The following is an 18,628-nucleotide window of genomic DNA, read 5'->3' on the forward strand; positions in this document are numbered from 1 at the left end:
CAAACATAAAATAAACATACAAGCAAGTGGTTCTCTCTGTTAAATATTTTAATTTATGAAATAATTTAAACTTAAGAGACAAAGCGTGAGGGAGGTTAAAAATATAATGTTACAAAAATATCAAAATCATGTATAAATATGACTGCGTTTCTATGCTTCACGTCTTATCAGGACGGTCAATAAACTGTCCGATGATCTGGCGAGGTTATTGCCACATTCAGTTGATCTTTAACCGAACGGTGGCCTCATATTTTACGCCCATATCACACGGAAAATGTTACTAATTTAGTAAATGCAGTTACATAAACTGAGTCATTATTTACTTTTTTAATCAGACATGGTGAGTTTTTGTCACCCACGCCTACGACTTTCCTGACCAAAGATCTCCGAAAACGCCAGCCAGCGAGTTTGGGGCTGAGTACCGCCCATTTATAAGAAAGTCGAAACTTTTAAACGGAATTGAAACTTATTTGTATAACGTCCCTCACTTCTCACAGCTACAGCGACTGTACACCACATTGTATGATGGCTTTCTCTCAACACACGCCGTTTTATAATCCGGTAAGAGAAATCAGTATTTATTTGTTGAATTTATTTAGCGCTGACACCCAATCTTAATCTATTTTTTTTGTTGAGCACTGAGAAGAGAGGGCTGGCGTTTGTTTGTCCCGTTACTCAAATACTGCGACTGCTCGTAGTCTGAGTATTTTAACCTTCTATTACGTCCTCATTGAATTTCTCTGTGCACCACCGGGACACAGTTTGACAGTAACTTCTGACTACAATGCTTTTGAAGTAAAACTCGGGGTGCGGGCGAAACACGCATGACAAATTACGCAATTTTAAAAGTTCCACAGACCTACGAAAAAAAACCAGTCTACTTTACCCCTTTTATGTATCACATTTATTACATCTGGAGTTGTTTTATCTATCTAAATATACCAAAAATATAACAGAATAGGCTCTCTGGACGTACAGTTGCTGTTTGGTAGGTAATACAATTAATTTAAATAGTCTTTCGCTTGTATAGCGCTTTTCCACCTAGGAGGACCCTCAAAGCGCTTCACCCTGCTGTCACATCTACCTGCTGACACCATCAGGAGTAACACGGGATCGATGCCGCCCTCATAAATTAATACATACCTTTTCTTTGATCTTACATTTTATTTGGACGGACCTTCGAGGTAACTTAAACTTTAGAAGTCAAAATGGACACCACAGGCATATAATGAACGGATATAATGAAACAGACCGCTGGTTATTTCAGGGCTGCTGTTTCGATTTTGGGTGCCTTAAGCGTAAAACTTAGATTTTTTCATGGCCCAACTCTTTTGTGTGTGTGTGGGGGCTGCGTCTCATGGGTAACTGGGTACATAGTTACTACACTTACCTGTGAAAATAATGTCAATAATGTAATCCAAGTACCATAATATTAAAGTAATGTCATTTGAATGTTTAATAACTTTTGGAATACTCCAATACCAGATATGTTAAAAAAAATAAATACAAGAAAAAATGTCAATATGAAGCTTATTTTCATAGATTTCTCTGGTCTTTCCTGTCTGATAGCTGTTTTATATGCTTGGTTTTGAAATGCTGGAGGAAGCCTGAGCACCCACAATTCACATTTCACATTACTGAAATTTACTACAATAACCGACATTATTTGCCCATGTCAGTAAATTCTGTGTTTTGATAAAAATAGGGAAAAAAGCCTTTTCAGTCTGTTTTAACTGTGTGCTGGTAGCCCATGTTCATTCCCCTTTAAAACAGTCTACTGTATGTGGAGTTATATGACTCCACCCATCCAGTCTGAACAAGAAGAGAAATGACGAGGAAATGGCTGATGGTTCAAATCAAGAAGCGCCCGACACTGCAACAGACAAAGTAACGTTAGTCAAAATTGATCCTGTTGTGCTTGCTTCTGAACATCTGTTGTTTGGAAATATTTTGGGTTCCTCAAAGACGATGTTGAACAAAAGAACACAAAATGCAAAGTCAGTCTGAAATAACCAACGCGATAGCCTAACACATAGCTGAATATATTGCCCCTCTAGTTAGAGTAGAGTGTACAGGTTTTAAGCGCCTCTGACATCCTTGCACGCCTCAATGAGAAGTTCTCAGATCTCACCGCTGAAGAACTTTTGGACACAGCAAGTTTTGTTGATCCCAGATTCAAAGCATCATATATTTCTGCAGAACGTGTGCCCACCATTCAGGAGAAAATGAAAATGGATGTACAATACAATTCAATACACCCTTATTTATTTAGCGCATTTCACAACAGCTGGAGCTGTAAAGAAGCGCTTACCATAGGGTGTAATATAAAATTGCGGGAAATCAGCACACAAATTAAAAGACAAACATAACGGAGGGAGCACCGCCACCGAGCATCAGACTTTTGCAACTTCATTAGAAGCAAAGAAGCCAAAGAGATCATTTGGAAGCTGGTGGGTGCGTCTCTCCGGCCAGTGACAGCCTGCCCAGGAACAGAGTGCTGGAAGAAAACGTCCCCACTCCAGCTGGACAGAACAAAACATGAACATGACGAGCCAAAAACGGAACCATGACAGCCTCACTTCCCTGCATTTTGGGTCTTCCTCTTCCTCAACCTCCTCGACAAGCTTACATTATTATTTTGGCATTTCAGCACCATTGCGCAAACCATTTGCACCAAAAAGTTTATGAGGTAACCTTTTTCTTCTCTTCTACATGATACAGCGAGGCAGATATACTTGCATATAGTTCAAATTTCATACAGCATGGTCAAATTTGAAAATTGTAAATACTGTACAGTAAATAAATTGTTTTGCCTTTGTCATTGTTGGTTATGTTGTTGTAAAGAAAGAAAGCAATTTTTAGATGTTTGAAATGTCAAAAAAGCAAAAATATTAGTGTCCAAGTTCAGCTAGAAATTAATCTTTTCACGAAAAGCAAATTTTCTCTTCTTTTCTAGTCAGAAAAGAAGGGAAACATGGTGCAGAACACAATGTTCTGTTGGTCTTGAAAGATCCGTGAAAATCCTTCAAAATGCTGGCATGGTGGATGTGTCTGCTGGCTGGCCATGAATGAGTAAACTGGCTCCCAATTCCAGCAGTGGTCGTTACACTAATGTCAGTCCAGTAACTTTGCATTTCCGAATCATAACCCGACCTAAACTCCTGAACTTTTTTACTTTCTACAATTTTTTTATTAATTTTGCCTCTATTTATTGTTAACCTCCTACTTTTCCTTACCCTAACCATAAATTTATTTTTGTGGGGCCTTAATCATTTTTCCTTTTATTTTGGTTTCACAAGCTCCATCAAAATTGTTCAACTGCACAACTGTTCAATTCGTCAATCAATACATGAAACAGAACGGCTCATATACAACTACCGACTGATTGCAAGAAATTGTAGATGTAAAAAAAATAATAAAAAATAAGTAAATTAAAACTGTACAGACAGTGAAACGAACGAATGTAGCAGTACTTTTGAGGCGACTGCGGGATCAACTACAACACAGAACAACTGACCCATAATTTGCAGTTTATTACATAGTATACTCGGGCAGGCATCGGCAACCTTAAAGACTCTCCCACCAGAAAAAAACCCCACTGAGAGCCACTAAACCCTTTTAGTATCTAATATAAGGATAACTGCATATATTACAGAGAAGCAAGGCACAGCCAGAGGGCCACGTCTGGCCCTCCCACAGTCTATGATCGGCCCTGGCAGTGACAACGAAGTCTAAGTAAAATGTAAAATTTGTGAAAGTTTGTGCTTGGCTATCAAAGGTCTCCTTCAAAATTGTCGGAGGGCCATGGTCAGTTCATCCTAAATCCAGCATAGAAAACATTTATATTTGCTAATTGAAAAAATACATTTTGTAATGTTCTTCCTCTGTGCATTATTAACTCTGAAAGACATTTCGTATGTACCGTAGAACATTTGTTTGTTTTTACATTTGTATTTATTAAATCATGAAGTTCTTCTTTTTGTAGAGAATTCCCTTCACTGGTTCCATCAATGGTGGCCTACAAGATGGCAAGTCCATCACCATTAGTGGATGGGTCCAACCTGGAGCTGACAGGTCAAACCACTCTTTATTTATATCCCTCTATTTCACCGATAATAACAGTTACACAACATGGTGTGCAAAAGCTTTGAGAAGTGTTTATATAAATTGGTGTGTTTTATTTTTGTAGGTTCCATGTGAATTTACAGTGTGGCTCCCAGAAAAATGCAGACATTGCGCTCCATTTCAACCCACGCTTTGACAGTCATCCAGGCTATGTTGTTACCAATACCTTTCAGCATGGTCATTGGGGTACAGAAGAACGGAAGCACAACTTGCCTGTATCCACAGGCTCTGCCTTCAACCTGCTCATCACAGTCACCAGGGAATCCTATCAGGTGTGATACCTTGATCATAAAGTCTGTCCCTGCAGAATAATTTAATTTCTAATTACATATTCTTTTGTTTCTAGCTGAATGTCAATAACGCTCACTTTATGGAGTATAGACATCGTATTCCATTTTACCAAGTGAATACTATCTGCATTGGTGGAAAAGTCGACATTTCCTCCATTACCTTCACTAACTCTATGGTAAAAAAATCAAGATTTTTTTTCATAAATTTATGAAGACAATGTTATGTTTAACCACTACTACTAACTATTGCTCTTAGTTCCCTGGACAGCCACAATTTCCTCCTCAGCCCAGCTTTCCCACACATGCAATGTATCCAAACCATGCAGCATTCCCTCCGTGTCCAGTATTTCCCCCGCAGCCTGGATTCCCCTCACAACCAGGATTTGTTCCCGCAGTCTACGTGAGTCTGTTACAGACACTACGTTACAGACATAGAGTTGCACACACAGTAGGGCTGAATAATTTTATGAAAAAAAACGATATGCGATTACTCTGGCTGATGTTGCGATTTAGATTTTCTGGGGCGAATGTTTTATTATAATTTCTTTTTTAATTTAAGCTTCGGTGCAAAATTCACAATTTCTTCGCAATGTACAGTGACATTTACAAACATGACGGAAAATGCCATTATACCATTAAAAACAATAAAAGCTATTACTGTAATAATGCAAGGACACCTAAGAGGTGTTGTGAGGGGGACAGTTTTTTTCTCAAGTTTTTAAAAATTACTTCCTATCAAGTATAATTTTGTATTTGGGTAATAGTGGATATGAAAATGCATTTTTTTTAACCCCCAAATGTTTTACATTGCGGTGGTGGTGAGTTGGCTCCGATGGTGGGGGAAGATGCCGGGCCGACCCGGCAGACCCAGACGTATTGTGAGGGTCTGCTGGGAACGCTTGGCAGAATCCCCTGTCAGAAAGAGTTTCAACTCCCACCTCCGGCAGAACTTTGCCCATGTACCGAGGGAGGCGGGGAACATTGAGTCTGAGTGGACCATGTTTCGTGCCTCTATTGTTGAGGCAGCCGATCGGAGCTGTGGACGTAAGGTGGTCGGTGCCTGTCGTGGCGGCAACCCCCGGACCCGCTGGTGGACACCGGCGGTAAGGGATGCTGTGAGGCAGAAGAAAGAGTCCTATCGGGCCTTTCTGGCCTGTGGGACTCCGGAGGCAGCTGACAAGTACAGACTGGCCAAGCGGAATACGGCTTCGGTGGTTGCCGAAGCAAAAACTCGGGCGTGGGAGGAGTTCGGTGAGGACATGGAAAACGACTTCCAGACGGCTTTGAAGAAATTCTGGTCCACCATCCGTCGTCTCAGGAGAGGGAAGCAGTGCATCATCAACACTATTTATAGTGGAGATGGGGTGCTGCTGACCTCGACTCGGGACGTTGTGAGTCGGTGGGGAGAATACTTCGAAGACCTCCTCAATTCTACCGACACGCCTTCCATTGAGGAAGCAGAGCCTGAAGACTCCGTGGTGGACTCACCTATCTCGGGGGTTGAAGTAACCGAGGTGGTTAACAAGCTCCTCGGTGGCAAGGCCCTGGGGGTGAATGAGATCCGCCCGGAGTTCCTTAGGGCTCTGGATGTTGTGGGGCTGTTATGGTTGACACGCCTCTACAACATTGCATGGACATCGGGGACAGTGCCTCTGGATTGGCAGACTGGGGTGGTGGTCCCCCTTTTTAAGAAGGGGGACCGGAGGGTGTGTTCCAATTGTAGAGGAATCACACTCCTCAGCCTCCCTGGTAAGGTCTACTCAGGGGTACTGGAAAGGAGGGTCCGTCGGGAGGTTGAATCTCAGATCCAAGAGGAGCAGTGCGGTTTTCATCCTGGCCGTGGAACAGTGGACCAGCTCTACACTCTCTACAGGGTCCTTGAGGGTGCATGGGAGTTCGCCCAACCAGTCTACATGTGTTTTGTGGACTTGGAGAAGGCGTTCGACCGTGTCCCATGGGGAGTTCTGTGGAGCGTGCTTCGGGAGTACGGGGTACCGAGCCCCTTGATACAGGCAGTTGGGTCCCTGTACTCCCAATGTCAGAGTTTGGTCCGTATTGCCGACAGTAAGTCGGATTCGTTTCCAGTGAGGGTTGTACTTCGCCAAGGCTGCCCTTTGTCACCGATTCTGTTCATAACTTTTATGGACAGAATTTCTAGGCGCAGTCGAGTCGATGAGGGGATCCGGTTTGGTGACCTCAATATTTCATCTCTGCTTTTTGCAGATGATGTGGTACTGTTGGCTTCCCCAAGCCGTGATCTCCAACTCTCATTGGAGCGGTTCGCAGCCGATTGGGATAAAGAACAGCACCTCCAAATCTGAGACCATGGTTCTCAGTCGGAAAAGGGTGGAGTGCCCTCTCCAGGTCGGGGAGGAGATCCTGCCCCAAGTGGAGGAGTTTAAGTATCTTGGGGTCTTGTTTACGAGTGAGGGGAGGATGGAGCGAGAGATCGACAGGCAGATTGGTGCAGCCTCCGCTGTGATGCGGACGCTGTATCGGTCTGTCGTGGTGAAGAGGGAGCTGAGCCAAAAGATTTACCGGTCGATCTTCGTTCCTACCCTCACCTATGGTCACGAGCTGTGGGTCGCGACCGAAAGAACAAGATCTCGGATACAAGCGGCCGAAATGAGTTTCCTCCGCAGGGTGTCTGGGATCTCCCTTAGAGATAGGGTGAGAAGCTCGGCCATCCGGGAGGGACTCAGTGTCAAGCCGCTGCTCCTCCATGTAGAGAGGAGCCAGATGAGGTGGCTCGGGCATCTGTTTAGGATGCCTCCTGGACGCCTCCCTGGTGAGTTGTTCCGGGCATGTCCCACCGGCAGGAGGCCCAGAGGACGACCCAGGACACGCTGGAGAGACTACGTCTCCCGGCTGGCCTGGGAAAGCCTGGGCATCCCTCCGGCAGAGCTGGAAGATGTGGCTGGGGAGCGGGAAGTCTGGACTTTCCTGCTGAAGCTGCTGCCCCCGCGACCCGACCCCAGATAAGCGGCGGATAATGGATGGAATAATGTACCGTATTTTCGCAGTCATAGGACGCACTGGCTCAAAGGGCGCAACACCTGTTGAGGGTGCTATTTCTGTCTTTGAAGCACACACTGGGCGCGCCGCCTTACAAGGCGCTAGCTCAGCTGCTTTTAGCATTGCAATAGCTCGGCTGCTCGCGTTGACTCAGCCCATGGCAATTAACTTTGCCTCAACAATACCATAAGCAATCGCCACATTTCAAAGACAGTTGCCATGATACCATTGACAATCACTATCATTAACAATGACTCTAACCAATAACAGGTATCATGGCAATAGTCTACAAGACTACGTCAGGGGAGGGACTTCACTGGTCACCACACTCCTTAGAGTCACGGTTTCAAAAAAAAAAAAAAAAAAAAAACTCAGCATACAAGCAAACAATGAAACAAAGAAATAAGATTAACACAAAACATGTATCTCTCATGCCATCAATATACCAAAAAGAAATAAAAATAACACAAAATGATATAGCAATGGCTTCTTGGGAGCCATTAGAGCAATGCCTTCTGGGAGCCACTCAGACTCAGCCAAATCACATGGCTGTTTAGAGAGAGTTGCATGGCTGTTTAGAGAGATGTGCTGTTATGCTTTGGGCTTTTTGTTGTTCCGGTCTGAGAGCGTCTCCTAAATCGCTAATGTAGCCAAAATCTCATATTATGTCTAGATACGTATTGATTGAAATACATTTCTGTTCATAGCTGTTGGCTCTTCTCCCTAACACGGTTCTAACCAGACATCTGTGACAAGTTGACTGTACACCCAAGTATTTATTAGGGTCGACTCTTGCACTTTAGCGATTAGCACGCTTAGCAACCCCTCCTCGTTTAAAACGCGACTTGTTAGTGTAATTTGTCATCACACAGCTCGTTGCTGCTGCTGTGCACATACTTGCATTTAGTACAAATAAAGTCCATTCTGCTGCGGCGCAAGATAGCTTGGGACCTAGCACTCAAGCAGCGGCAAAATGAATTATGTCCGGGACAACGCGCGACCGCGCAACATTTTGATATATTTTTTTTAATCAGTACTACGTGACCTGCTTCGTGAACATGGGGCACAAACCGCAGCTTTGACGATATCGAAATCGCGTTGTCTGAGATTGCAATTTCGGTCCCAAAATGATACGTTGTTCAGCCCCAATACACAGCATTAAAGTACATTTATAATCTCATTTACATTTTTTTTCTAATTGAAAAAGCAGGGCGGCACGGTGGCCGACTGGTTAGCACGATGGCCTCACAGTGAAAGACAGCATCGGGCGTGAGTTCGATCCCGGCTCCGGCCATCCTGTGTGGAGTTTGTATGTTCTCCCTGTGCCTGCGTGGGTTTCCTCCGGGTACTCCGGTTTCCTCCCACATTTCAAAAACATGCATGGCAGGCCGATTGAACACTCTAAATTGCCTCTAGGTATGAGTGTGAGTGCGGATGGTTGTTCGTCTCTGTGTGCCCTGCGATTGGCTGGCAACCAGTTCAGGGTGTCCCCTGCCTACTGCCCAAAGATAGCTGGGATAGGCTCCAGAACCCCCCGCGACCCTAGTGAGGAGAAGCGGTACAGAAGATGGATGGATGGATGAAAAAGCAGGTCATGCATAGCCTGTGTTCTGTGCAGTTGTTAAATAGTGAAGATGAAATAAAACAACAACCTTGTAACTGTGTTTTGTTGTCTATTGGCATATGTGTACAGACTGTTCCATACAAAGCCTTCATCAGTGGAGGATTTAAGACAGGAAGGACCATTACTATCCAAGGGACTGTTCACCCTAATGCCACAAGGTTGGGCACCATCATTTTAAAAGCTTTGTTTCTGAAAGTTAAAAGCTGAACTTTGTGCAGAGTGTGTATTTATTCAGTTTGCTTGTGGGTTTAATATTAGCAAACAATTAACATATTGACATGTAGCAGAGAGAAGTCACTTTTCAAAATAAAGTATTGTAACAAATTGGGTAATGTGTGTTGTTGTGGAATCAGTTGTTTTTTGCTGAGATTTTATTTCCGAGTCTTCTGAATGCATCATACGGGACGGAGGAAGGGAGCGGAAATAGAGGGAGAGCGGAAGTTCCATGTGACTCGTGATTAAAAATGGTTGCACCTCTGTCGTTGGTGTCCCACAGTTGCCGTCTTGTAACAATAAAAAAAAAAACTAAACAACTGACGCTGTATCTTTGGAATATTCAAGAATATAAAAGTTGCAGAGACAATTTGAATCTATACGTTTGTTCTAGAGAAAAACAGATTTTCAGTTTGATTTGATTATTTTTTTTAATATAAAATCCAATGGAGTAAAGTTTTATACTTTGACTGCTAAACAGTTTAATATTCAAAATTTTACATTATTATATTATGCTATGCTATGATACACTGGTTATTTATATGCATTTGTAAACATTGGGTTGGGTTTATTAGAATAGATGTTACGGTTGCTATCAACCGAGGAGGTGAAAGGAGGACCCAAGAGCAATCAGCATTAAAGGCAATGAGGAAGGATTTATTGTGAGTGAATGGAAGTGGGGCAAGGTGTCCAGAGTCCTTTGGAACAGAGGGTTGAATCAGGGAGTGCAATCCAGAATCCAGAGAGTGCAGGTGGCAGTCAGGCAGGGCTTGGGCGGGTAGGCAGGAGGCTGCTGGAGGAGACAGGCTTGAGAAGGGACACGTGAAAGGTGGGGTGTATTCTCAGGGATTCTGGGAGCTTGAGTTTGACAGAGCATGGTTTTTCACGATGGGGAAAGGCCCAATGAACCGTGGTGTGAGTTTACGTGACTCAGTCTGGAGGGGTAGGTCACGGGATGAAAGCCACACCATTTGTCCAGGCTTGTACTCGGGGGCATCAGAACGATGAAGGTCCGCCAGCTGCTTGTTGCGTTGAGCGGAACGGGTGAGGGCTGCTTTGACCTCCCTCCAGACTCCTCTGACCCGTCGGAGATGCTCCCTAACTGATGGCACGCCCACCGCATGTTCCTGGTCTGCGAACAGTGGAGGTTGATAACCAAAACATGCCATGAAGGGAGACATACCTGTAGCTGAGCTGGAGAGTGAGTTGTGGGCGTACTCAATCCAGGGTAGGACTGAGCTCCATGAAACAGGGTTACGGGCAACTACACACCGGAGAGCAGCCTCAAGGTCCTGATTAGCCCGCTCCGTCTGACCGTTAGTCTGGGGGTGATACCCTGAAGAAAGACTGGCCGCTGCGCCAACAGCTTTGCGGAACTACTTCCAAACTCAGGACGTGAACTGGGGGCCTCTGTCGGATACAATGTCCGCTGGAATTCCATGGAGCTTGAACACATGTAACACTAGAAGATTAGCAGTCTCTAGAGCAGAGGGTAGCTTGAGAGGGGGCACATAATGGACACACTTGGAGAATCGATCCACAATTGTGAGGATGACGGTGTTACCTTCAGAGGGTGGAAGACCGGTGACAAAATCCACAGCAATGTGAGACCAAGGACGGTTCGGGATGGGTAGCGGGCGCAGCAGGCCAGGATGAGGTCGGTGGGAAGCTTTAGCTCGGGCACAGACAGAGCAGGCTAGGACAAACTCACGGATGTCCCTGGTCATGTTGGGCCACCAAAAATGGCTTCGGAGGAACTGGAGGGTCCGAGATATTCCAGGGTGACATATGAGCTTGGCTGAACGGCCCCACTGAAGGACTTCTGATCGTGCAGCATCTGGTACAAAAAGACGGTTGGGAGGTCCGGTCTGGGGGTCAGGCTGATCTCGCTGAGCTTCTCTCACCACCCTCTCCATCTCCCATGAGGCTGCTGCGATGAGACAGGAAGGGGGCAGAATGGGTTCAGGGGTCTCCGGGCTAGTTGAAGATGAATGGATGCGAGAAAGGGCGTCGGGTTTAATGTTGCGAGAAACCGGCCGGTAGGAGAGGGAGAATTTGAATCAACTGAGGAAAAGTGACCAGCGCGCCTGACGTGGGCTCAGCCGCTTGGCAGAGTGAAGGTAGGCGAGGTTTTTATGGTCCGTCCATATGATGAAAGGAACTAGGGATCCCTCGAGTCAATGCTGCCATTCCTGTAATGCCAAGACAACTGCCAATAGCTCCCTGTTACCAACGTCGTAGTTCCTCTCTGCAGGGGACAAACGACGGGAAAAAAAGGCACAGGGATGAACCTTTTGCGTCTGAGCATCACGCTGAGACAAGATAGCTCCTTCACCAGTATCCGAGGCATCTACCTCCACAATAAACTGGCGCGCAGGGTCGGAATGCTTGAGCACTGGTGCGCTGGTGAACAGCTCCTTTAGATGAGCAAAGGCATGGGAAGCTGCAGGGGTCCACTGAAACAGGGAAGATGTGGAAGTGAGTGCTGTAAGAGGGCTGGCCACCTTGCTGTAGTTGCGGATAAACCGCCGGTAAAAGTTGGCAAAGCCGAGGAAACGCTGCAGCTCTCTCCGTGTGGAAGGGGTGGGCCAGTCTCTTACAGCGAGGATCTTGGCAGGGTCTGGTCGGAGTTTGCCCTTGGCAATGATATAGCCCAAAAAGTGCACCGAAGGGACATGGAACTCGCACTTCTCAGGCTTCACAAAAAGACGGTTCTCGAGGAGGCGTTGTAGAACTTGACGAACATGCTGGCGATGTTCCTGAAGAGTGCGGGAGAATATCAGAATGTCGTCCAGGTAGACAAACACAAAACGATTGAGCATGTCTCTAAGAATGTCTGTCATCAGGTTCTGAAAGATCGCCGGAGCGTTGGTGAGCCCGAAAGGCATCACCAGATACTCAAAATGCCCTAGAGGAGTATTGAACGCTGTCTTCCACTCATCGCCCTCCTTAATTCTGACGAGGTGATATGCATTTCGAAGATCTAGTTTCGAAAAGACCTGAGCTTCACAGAGGGGCTCAAAGGAGGGATCAATGAGAGGAAGGGAGAACTTGTTCTTTACTGTGATTTCGTTCAGGCACCTGAAGTCAATGCAAGGACGTAATGATGTATCCTTTTTAACAAAGAAAAATCCTGCTCCGAGCGGCGAGGAGGAAGGCCGAATAAGACCAGAAGCAAGGGAATCTCGAATGTAGGACTCCATAGCATCCTTCTCTGGGCGGGATAAATTGTAAAGACGGCTGGTCGGTAGAGGGGCGCCAGGGAGGAGGTCAATGGCACAGTCATAAGGACGATGGGGTAGTAGGGTGAGAGCTAAGTCTTTGCTGAAGACCGGGGAGAGATCATGGTAGTCGGATGGAACTGAGGTGAGATCCGGAGGAACAGGTATCGGTAAGGAAACTCGGGGCACCGGCCCCGCCGAACGGAGGCAATGGGCGTGACAGTGAGAGCTCCAGCTGGTGATGGAGGGACCTCCCCAGTCAATGGTTGGGTTGTGTTTCTTGAGCCATGGAAAACCGAGGACAACGGGGCACAAGGGAGAGCGGATAACGGACAACTGTATGGTCTCTCTGTGGTTTCCAGAAATAATGAGGGTCAGGGATAAGGTCTGGCGGGAAGCCAGAGAGATAAGGTGGCCATCTAGTGCCACGACTCTCCTACAGGAAGGGAGGGATTCGAGAGGGAGCTGCAACTGTTTGGCAAGCCCAAAATCTATGAAACTGCCCTCAGCACCGGAGTCAATTAACACAGAAACAGAGGTGGGGTTGTTCTGCCAGAGGATGGTGGAGGGAATGGACATTTGGGGTGAACCGCCAGTAGAGGAGGCAATCTGGCTCACCATTGTGCTCTCCCTCAACGATGAGCCGGGTCTTTTAATTTTCAATGGACAGGAAGCGATATAATGTCCGAATTGACCGCAGTAGATGCACAGATGGTGAGTGAAGCGTCTATGACGTTCCTGTGGGTCCAATCCTGCACCTCCCAATTGCATAGGTTCCTCTGGACCAATGGCGGGTGCTGGCGGAACTGACCACATTGAAACAGGGACCTCAGGAGGGGTCCTCTGACCTGTCCCTCCTCGTTCTCTGTTCCTCTCTCTGAGTCGATTGTCTATCCTTATTGCTAAAGAAATCAATTCATCCAGGGAAGAGGGCTCTTCTCGGGCGGCAAGCTCATCCTTCAACTGCTCTGATAAGCCCTTAACGAAAATCCCTCGTAACGCAGATTCATTGCACCCACACTCATAAGCCAGGATGCGGAAATCAATGGAAAACGAAGCTACCGATCTGGATCCCTGGCAAAGAGCTAACAGTCTCTGAGTGGCTTCCTGACCTTTCACAGGATGATCAAAAACTTTGCGCAACTCATTACAAAAATGATCAAACGAAGACAACACTTGGGAAGACGCAGCCCAGAGGGCAGTAGCCCATTTGGCGGCTCTGCCTCGTAACAAAGTCACCATAAAGGCCACCTTAGCTTTATCAGAGGGGTAACTTGATGGCTGTGGGTCAAAAACTAAACTACAGTTTAAAATAAATTGACCACACGAACCTATATCCCCAGCAAATGGCTCGGGGAGAGGAAAAAACGGTTCTCTGCTCATGTTGGTGGACTGGGAAGGGGGAGAGGGCTCCAGGTGAGCACTAACAGTAGGATTGGTGGGAGTAACAGGCGAGGGAATCAGGGAGGACAGGTGCGTGACTTGGCGGTGGAGTTTCTGGATGGATTTCATGAATTCACTCAATATTATTTTGTGATTACCAAGCAGCCTACCTTGAATTGAGAGTGCCTTTCCGATGGGATCCGTGGTTGCTGGATCCATGGTGGCCAGATTATTCTGTTACGGTTGCTATCAACCGAGGAAGTGAAAGGAGGACCCAAGAGCAATCAGCATTAAAGGCAATGAGGAAGGATTTATTGTGAGTGAATGGAAGTGGGGCAAGGTGTCCAGAGTCCTTTGGAACAGAGGGTTGAATCAGGGAGTGCAATCCAGAATCCAGAGAGTGCAGGTGGCAGTCAGGCAGGAGGCTGCGGCAAACGCGAGAAAAGAAAAACCACAATGGATCAGGTTAGCCAAAAACACACCACAGAAGATTCGCTGGGAGCACAGATGTGGACCGCAGTACCAAGGCAAGGGCAGGAATAATCTGGCCCCTGACTCCTGGCTGCACCGAGTTTAAATGGTGGTGTTGATGATCCTGATGAGCGACAGGTGTGCAGGAGCAGGAACCTGAAGAGGTAGGGGCGTGACCAGGAAGTGGGAAGGAGCCGCCCAAGCCCTGTAAGGAAATAGACCTCACATAGCCTGCAGTACAAACGTATTCAGAAAGTGGAGTCTCTCCAATCTATAGCCTACAAACGCATGCAACATATGGACATCAATATTGTAAATTTTTTGTTTTGTTGTGTGAGCCTATATCACACTTATCGGCAAAGGCTTGTGAGTATTTGAGAAATATTGTCAACGTTGATGAGGTCACAAAAAGGTTCCCCAGCAGTTGAAATGGTCGCAAAGGGTTTTTCTTGTATGCCAATACATTTTGAGTATGTTCAAAATTTCAACCCATGACGAAACCAACATTCACACTCGCAATCCTTCTCTGCTCGGTGTGTTGCATAGATATCATGTTTCCTGGGTTTTTCACACTGTTATGAATCTGTCTACTAAAAAATGACCACTCAACATGCGGGCTGGAAGTCATGTTTGGAGATGACATATAACATAGGTGTCAAACTCTGGCCCGCAGGCTGAATTTGGCCCAAGGTGTAATTATATTTGGCCCGCGAGGCTATACCGAATGACTACTATACCATTTTACATTCTATATGAAAATAGTAACATTCAAAATGATAATAGTAACATTCAAAATGATATTAGTAATTTTAAAAACTAAACACTGTATTGCATTAATGAAGCCACTTATAATGAAAAAAAATCTATAAAATAATCATATTGTTATAAAATAATTATATTGTTTTAAAAAAATGTAATGCTGGCTAGCGGCTTTGTTCAAGTTTTACTTTTCGGCCCACTGTGTATTTGAGTTTGTCAGCCCTAACATATCACGTCCATTAAAATGTACAAAATGTTGTTTTTCATCTCAGATTCAATGTCAATCTAAACCATGCGGCTGGCATTGCTCTACATTACAATCCACGTTTCAATGAGAACATTGTGGTTCAAAACACGAAGCAGGGGGAGAAGTGGGGCTCAGAGGAGCGTGGTGGCCCGATGCCCTTTCACAGGGGACAGCCTTTCACGGTATGTTACTCCACTGTTACCCACCCAGAGGTTTTCTCACACCGAAATGATATGTCATGTAAAATCACATTATAGCGTCCACTCCCAGCATGAAATTATACCAAATTGCATGAATCATTAATGTTGTTATTATTATTCTTATATGCTGTGAGATTACGGATGTTATTATAAATTTGAATACGTAAAAAATTATAAAATCCTATTGCTACTATTCATGCATCTTATTTACATTTGCCATCTCAATGGTGATTGGCAATGCACTACAAGTTATCAAGTTTGTTCCCATCTTGAAAATTGATATTTGACTGTGTGACTGACAAATAACAAAACTGTTTTCATTTAGCTGACCATCTGTTGTGAGAATCACTCCTTCAGGATCTTGGCTAATGGTATGCAAGCTCACATCTACAGGCACCGTTTCACTCACCTGCAACACATTTCAGAGCTGGAGATCAACGGTGACATCAGCCTCTCCTCAGTGAATCTGTAAAGTTCCAGGAAAAACAGGCTGACATACTCAGCGATGCGCTCAAGTGTCACTTCTTTTCTCATATATTATGTTTAAAGATACTTATAACGTATAGCATATTATCTACTGTGCTCTATGTATCATAACACTCACCAAATAACAATACTTGCTGAAAAACGACAAGTACAAGTTTGAAATTCTGACTAGATGAAGCTATAAAAGTAGGAAAATAATCAAAAGTGATTTGTCAGTAAATTCACACTGATTAAAAGTCAGTTTTGGAAGATGACACTTACATATCATTTTCCAGGGGTTTTCTTTTCATTTGTACAATCATTCATTTGTGACCAGTTTGAATAAATAAAGTTGGATTTGATTCAATTCTTCTGCATGGAGAAGGATACCTACAAAAGTGTGATGTTTAAGCCACTTACAGTTTACTAATTGTTCATAATTAATTTCGAAAACTAGCTAGTTTTGGGGTATTTTTATTGTGTATATAATGTTCTATACACAATTGGGGCTGGAAAAAAACATCGGAAGGAAAACACTCAACTCATACACGCACACAAATGCCGGATCAACAGGAATTAAAAAAAAAAAGGAAGCCAAAACCCACTTTCTTTCTGTATGAAAGAAATGGGTCTGGACCACGGACGTGCATAAAACGGACGAACAATGCCGCTTACTCGCCGACGGGAGGAGTAAAGCCACCAGCAGCCAGTTTTTGTTCCCAATCTCAAAGCCCACCTAAATTGAATACGTTGACATCTCTATGGCATTTTCACGTTATTTTCTATCTCTGTGTCAAAAATGCAATCTATGACATCCAGTTGTAGCTTTGTCTGGGAAAAGCGCAACATACACATTTCTTCGTAAAAATTAAATTTTTGACGTTTTCTTTTGGGCACGATGGAGGACGTGTCAACACGATGGCCTCACAGTGCAGAGGTCGTGGGTTCGGCTATAGCCTTCCTGCGTGGAGTTTGTATGTTCTCCCCGTGCCTGCACTGTAAAAAAAATCGGGTGTGATATTCAGTTTTTTCACTCAGATGTTCTACGTAAATTTTGAGTTTTTGAGAAGATTTATTGAATTAAAAAAAGCAACTTAAGGGAAGTTAGCTTTTCCTTTTTCACATAGCTCATTTCATACACAAGGTTACCCAATGTGATTGAGGCTTGAACCAACAACCTCCAGATTTGGAGATGGCTGCTCTTCACCTGAGTTAGATGTTATCAATTGTTTTGGGGTTAATTCTCATAAATCATGAAATCAATGAGGAAGCAGGCTCCCAGCATCACAGCCTTTATCTTAACATCCAGCTCCAATGGAAACAAGATCATAAAGTTGTCTGCATCTGTAAAGCCTTCTTGCATGAAGCCACCCCATTGTTTACTAATCTGGCCCACCACAACAGACTCGTCCAGAGAGGTCACTTCAAAGGTGGTATCAAATACACAGTTGCAGTCACAGAATGGCCCAATGATCTTCAGTTGGGGCTTTCTTGTCTCATTTAGAATGGTAAATTTGGGCAAAACAGGGTACCAGTTCTGTTCTACATAGCCTATTGGATTTCCTGGGGGGCTCTGCACCTCCAGCTCCTGCAGGCAGCAGGAGAAGCAACATAGAGTGCACCTCAGTGGGCGTTCCAAGGTTAAAATATCTTGTCCAAAATTGTCATTGAAGTGTATGGTGAAAGGCTTGCACAGTGAAGATATCATTTTCCTCAGTCGCCACAAACACCCGCTGCCCCAAGGTATTCTTTACTGTGTACACAATGTTCATCTCCCAGCCAATAATCATCTTAGCCAGCTGGACCCTCTGATGCACAAGAAGCTGGTTGAGCTGAATCAAGTATTCTAGTCCAGGTGGGCAGCCTGAAGCCAACCCAGGTACAAGTAGAGGCATCTGCATGGCATCAGGCAGTGGTGTGTATGGTGGAGGAGCTGCTGCTACACTTTTCATTGGAGTTGGATATACTGCACTGCGACCCGGCTGCATTCCGATATGGTACACTGGAACGTGAGGAAGCGGTCCTGTTTCCCTGATTCGCCATCAACCAGGTCCACCTAAAAAAACAACTGAGGCGAATGAAGTGCTTTATAAAGAACTTTTACTTGACCTTAACGAATTTACATGTATAATATGTTACAAGTGACAAACATGCCGCAAAAGGAGCCACGGTGACGAAACAGGATAAAATAACTGGCAGACTGACATCTTTATACCAATTGTGTCCTTGTTATGTAAAAGCTATTCCTTTAATTTTGCAAACAAAAACCCAACAGAATCTGTACTCTGACCATGCGCTCTCATCGGATGATTCTTTGTCTGCGGTTGTTTGCTTGTGAAATGTGAGATACGTTGTTATGACATCCCGTAGCAACACTTTTTTTCTGTCCTTCACGCAGGTGAAGAAGAGTCACATTACCTCTGTCTCAAATGAGAGTACCTGTGAAGTGATGTCATTCGTTAATAAAACTGATGTAAAAGTAAAATCAGTTTAAATGTTGTTGTCCTCACAGACTTCAAAGACAGCTAGAACACTGCTACAGTGTCAAATCGGGGACATTTGTTTGTGGTTGTCCAGGGCGTAATTCCAAATACATGATTGCGGTCTTCAACATT

General features: G+C 44.8%; 1 protein-coding gene and 1 pseudogene across 1 annotated transcript; one reads left to right on the plus strand and one right to left on the minus strand.

Moving 5' to 3' along the window:
• Positions 1-314: 314 nt before the first annotated feature.
• Positions 315-16,411, plus strand: LOC148334279 (galectin-9-like). Its single transcript, XM_088301157.1, has 8 exons — positions 315-561; positions 3,986-4,074; positions 4,190-4,397; positions 4,472-4,591; positions 4,672-4,815; positions 9,124-9,212; positions 15,374-15,530; positions 15,874-16,411. Exons 1-8 carry the CDS (start codon positions 523-525, stop codon positions 16,018-16,020), a joined length of 993 nt encoding a protein of 330 aa, XP_088157283.1. The 5' UTR covers positions 315-522; the 3' UTR covers positions 16,021-16,411.
• Positions 16,412-17,235: 824 nt separating this feature from the next.
• On the minus strand, positions 17,236-18,013 carry LOC148334280 (phospholipid scramblase 1 pseudogene; annotated as a pseudogene).
• Between the last annotated feature and the right edge of the window lie 615 nt (positions 18,014-18,628).

Source organism: Idiotropiscis lumnitzeri, chromosome 7 (assembly GCF_059441095.1).
Source record: "Idiotropiscis lumnitzeri isolate Australia: NSW breed Sydney's pygmy pipehorse chromosome 7, RoL_Ilum_1.0, whole genome shotgun sequence".
Lineage (NCBI taxonomy): Eukaryota > Metazoa > Chordata > Actinopteri > Syngnathiformes > Syngnathidae > Idiotropiscis > Idiotropiscis lumnitzeri.

What these genes read in the sequence shown, in the direction of transcription:
- LOC148334279 (XM_088301157.1), top strand. Translation starts at nt 523, where the DNA reads ATGATGGCTTTCTCTCAACACACGCCGTTTTATAATCCG. An exon ending in ACACGCCGTTTTATAATCCG is followed by an intron (nt 562 to 3,985) that starts GTAAGAGAAATC and finishes TTCTTTTTGTAG; the next exon opens with AGAATTCCCTTCACTGGTTC. An exon ending in TCACCAGGGAATCCTATCAG is followed by an intron (nt 4,398 to 4,471) that starts GTGTGATACCTT and finishes TTTTGTTTCTAG; the next exon opens with CTGAATGTCAATAACGCTCA.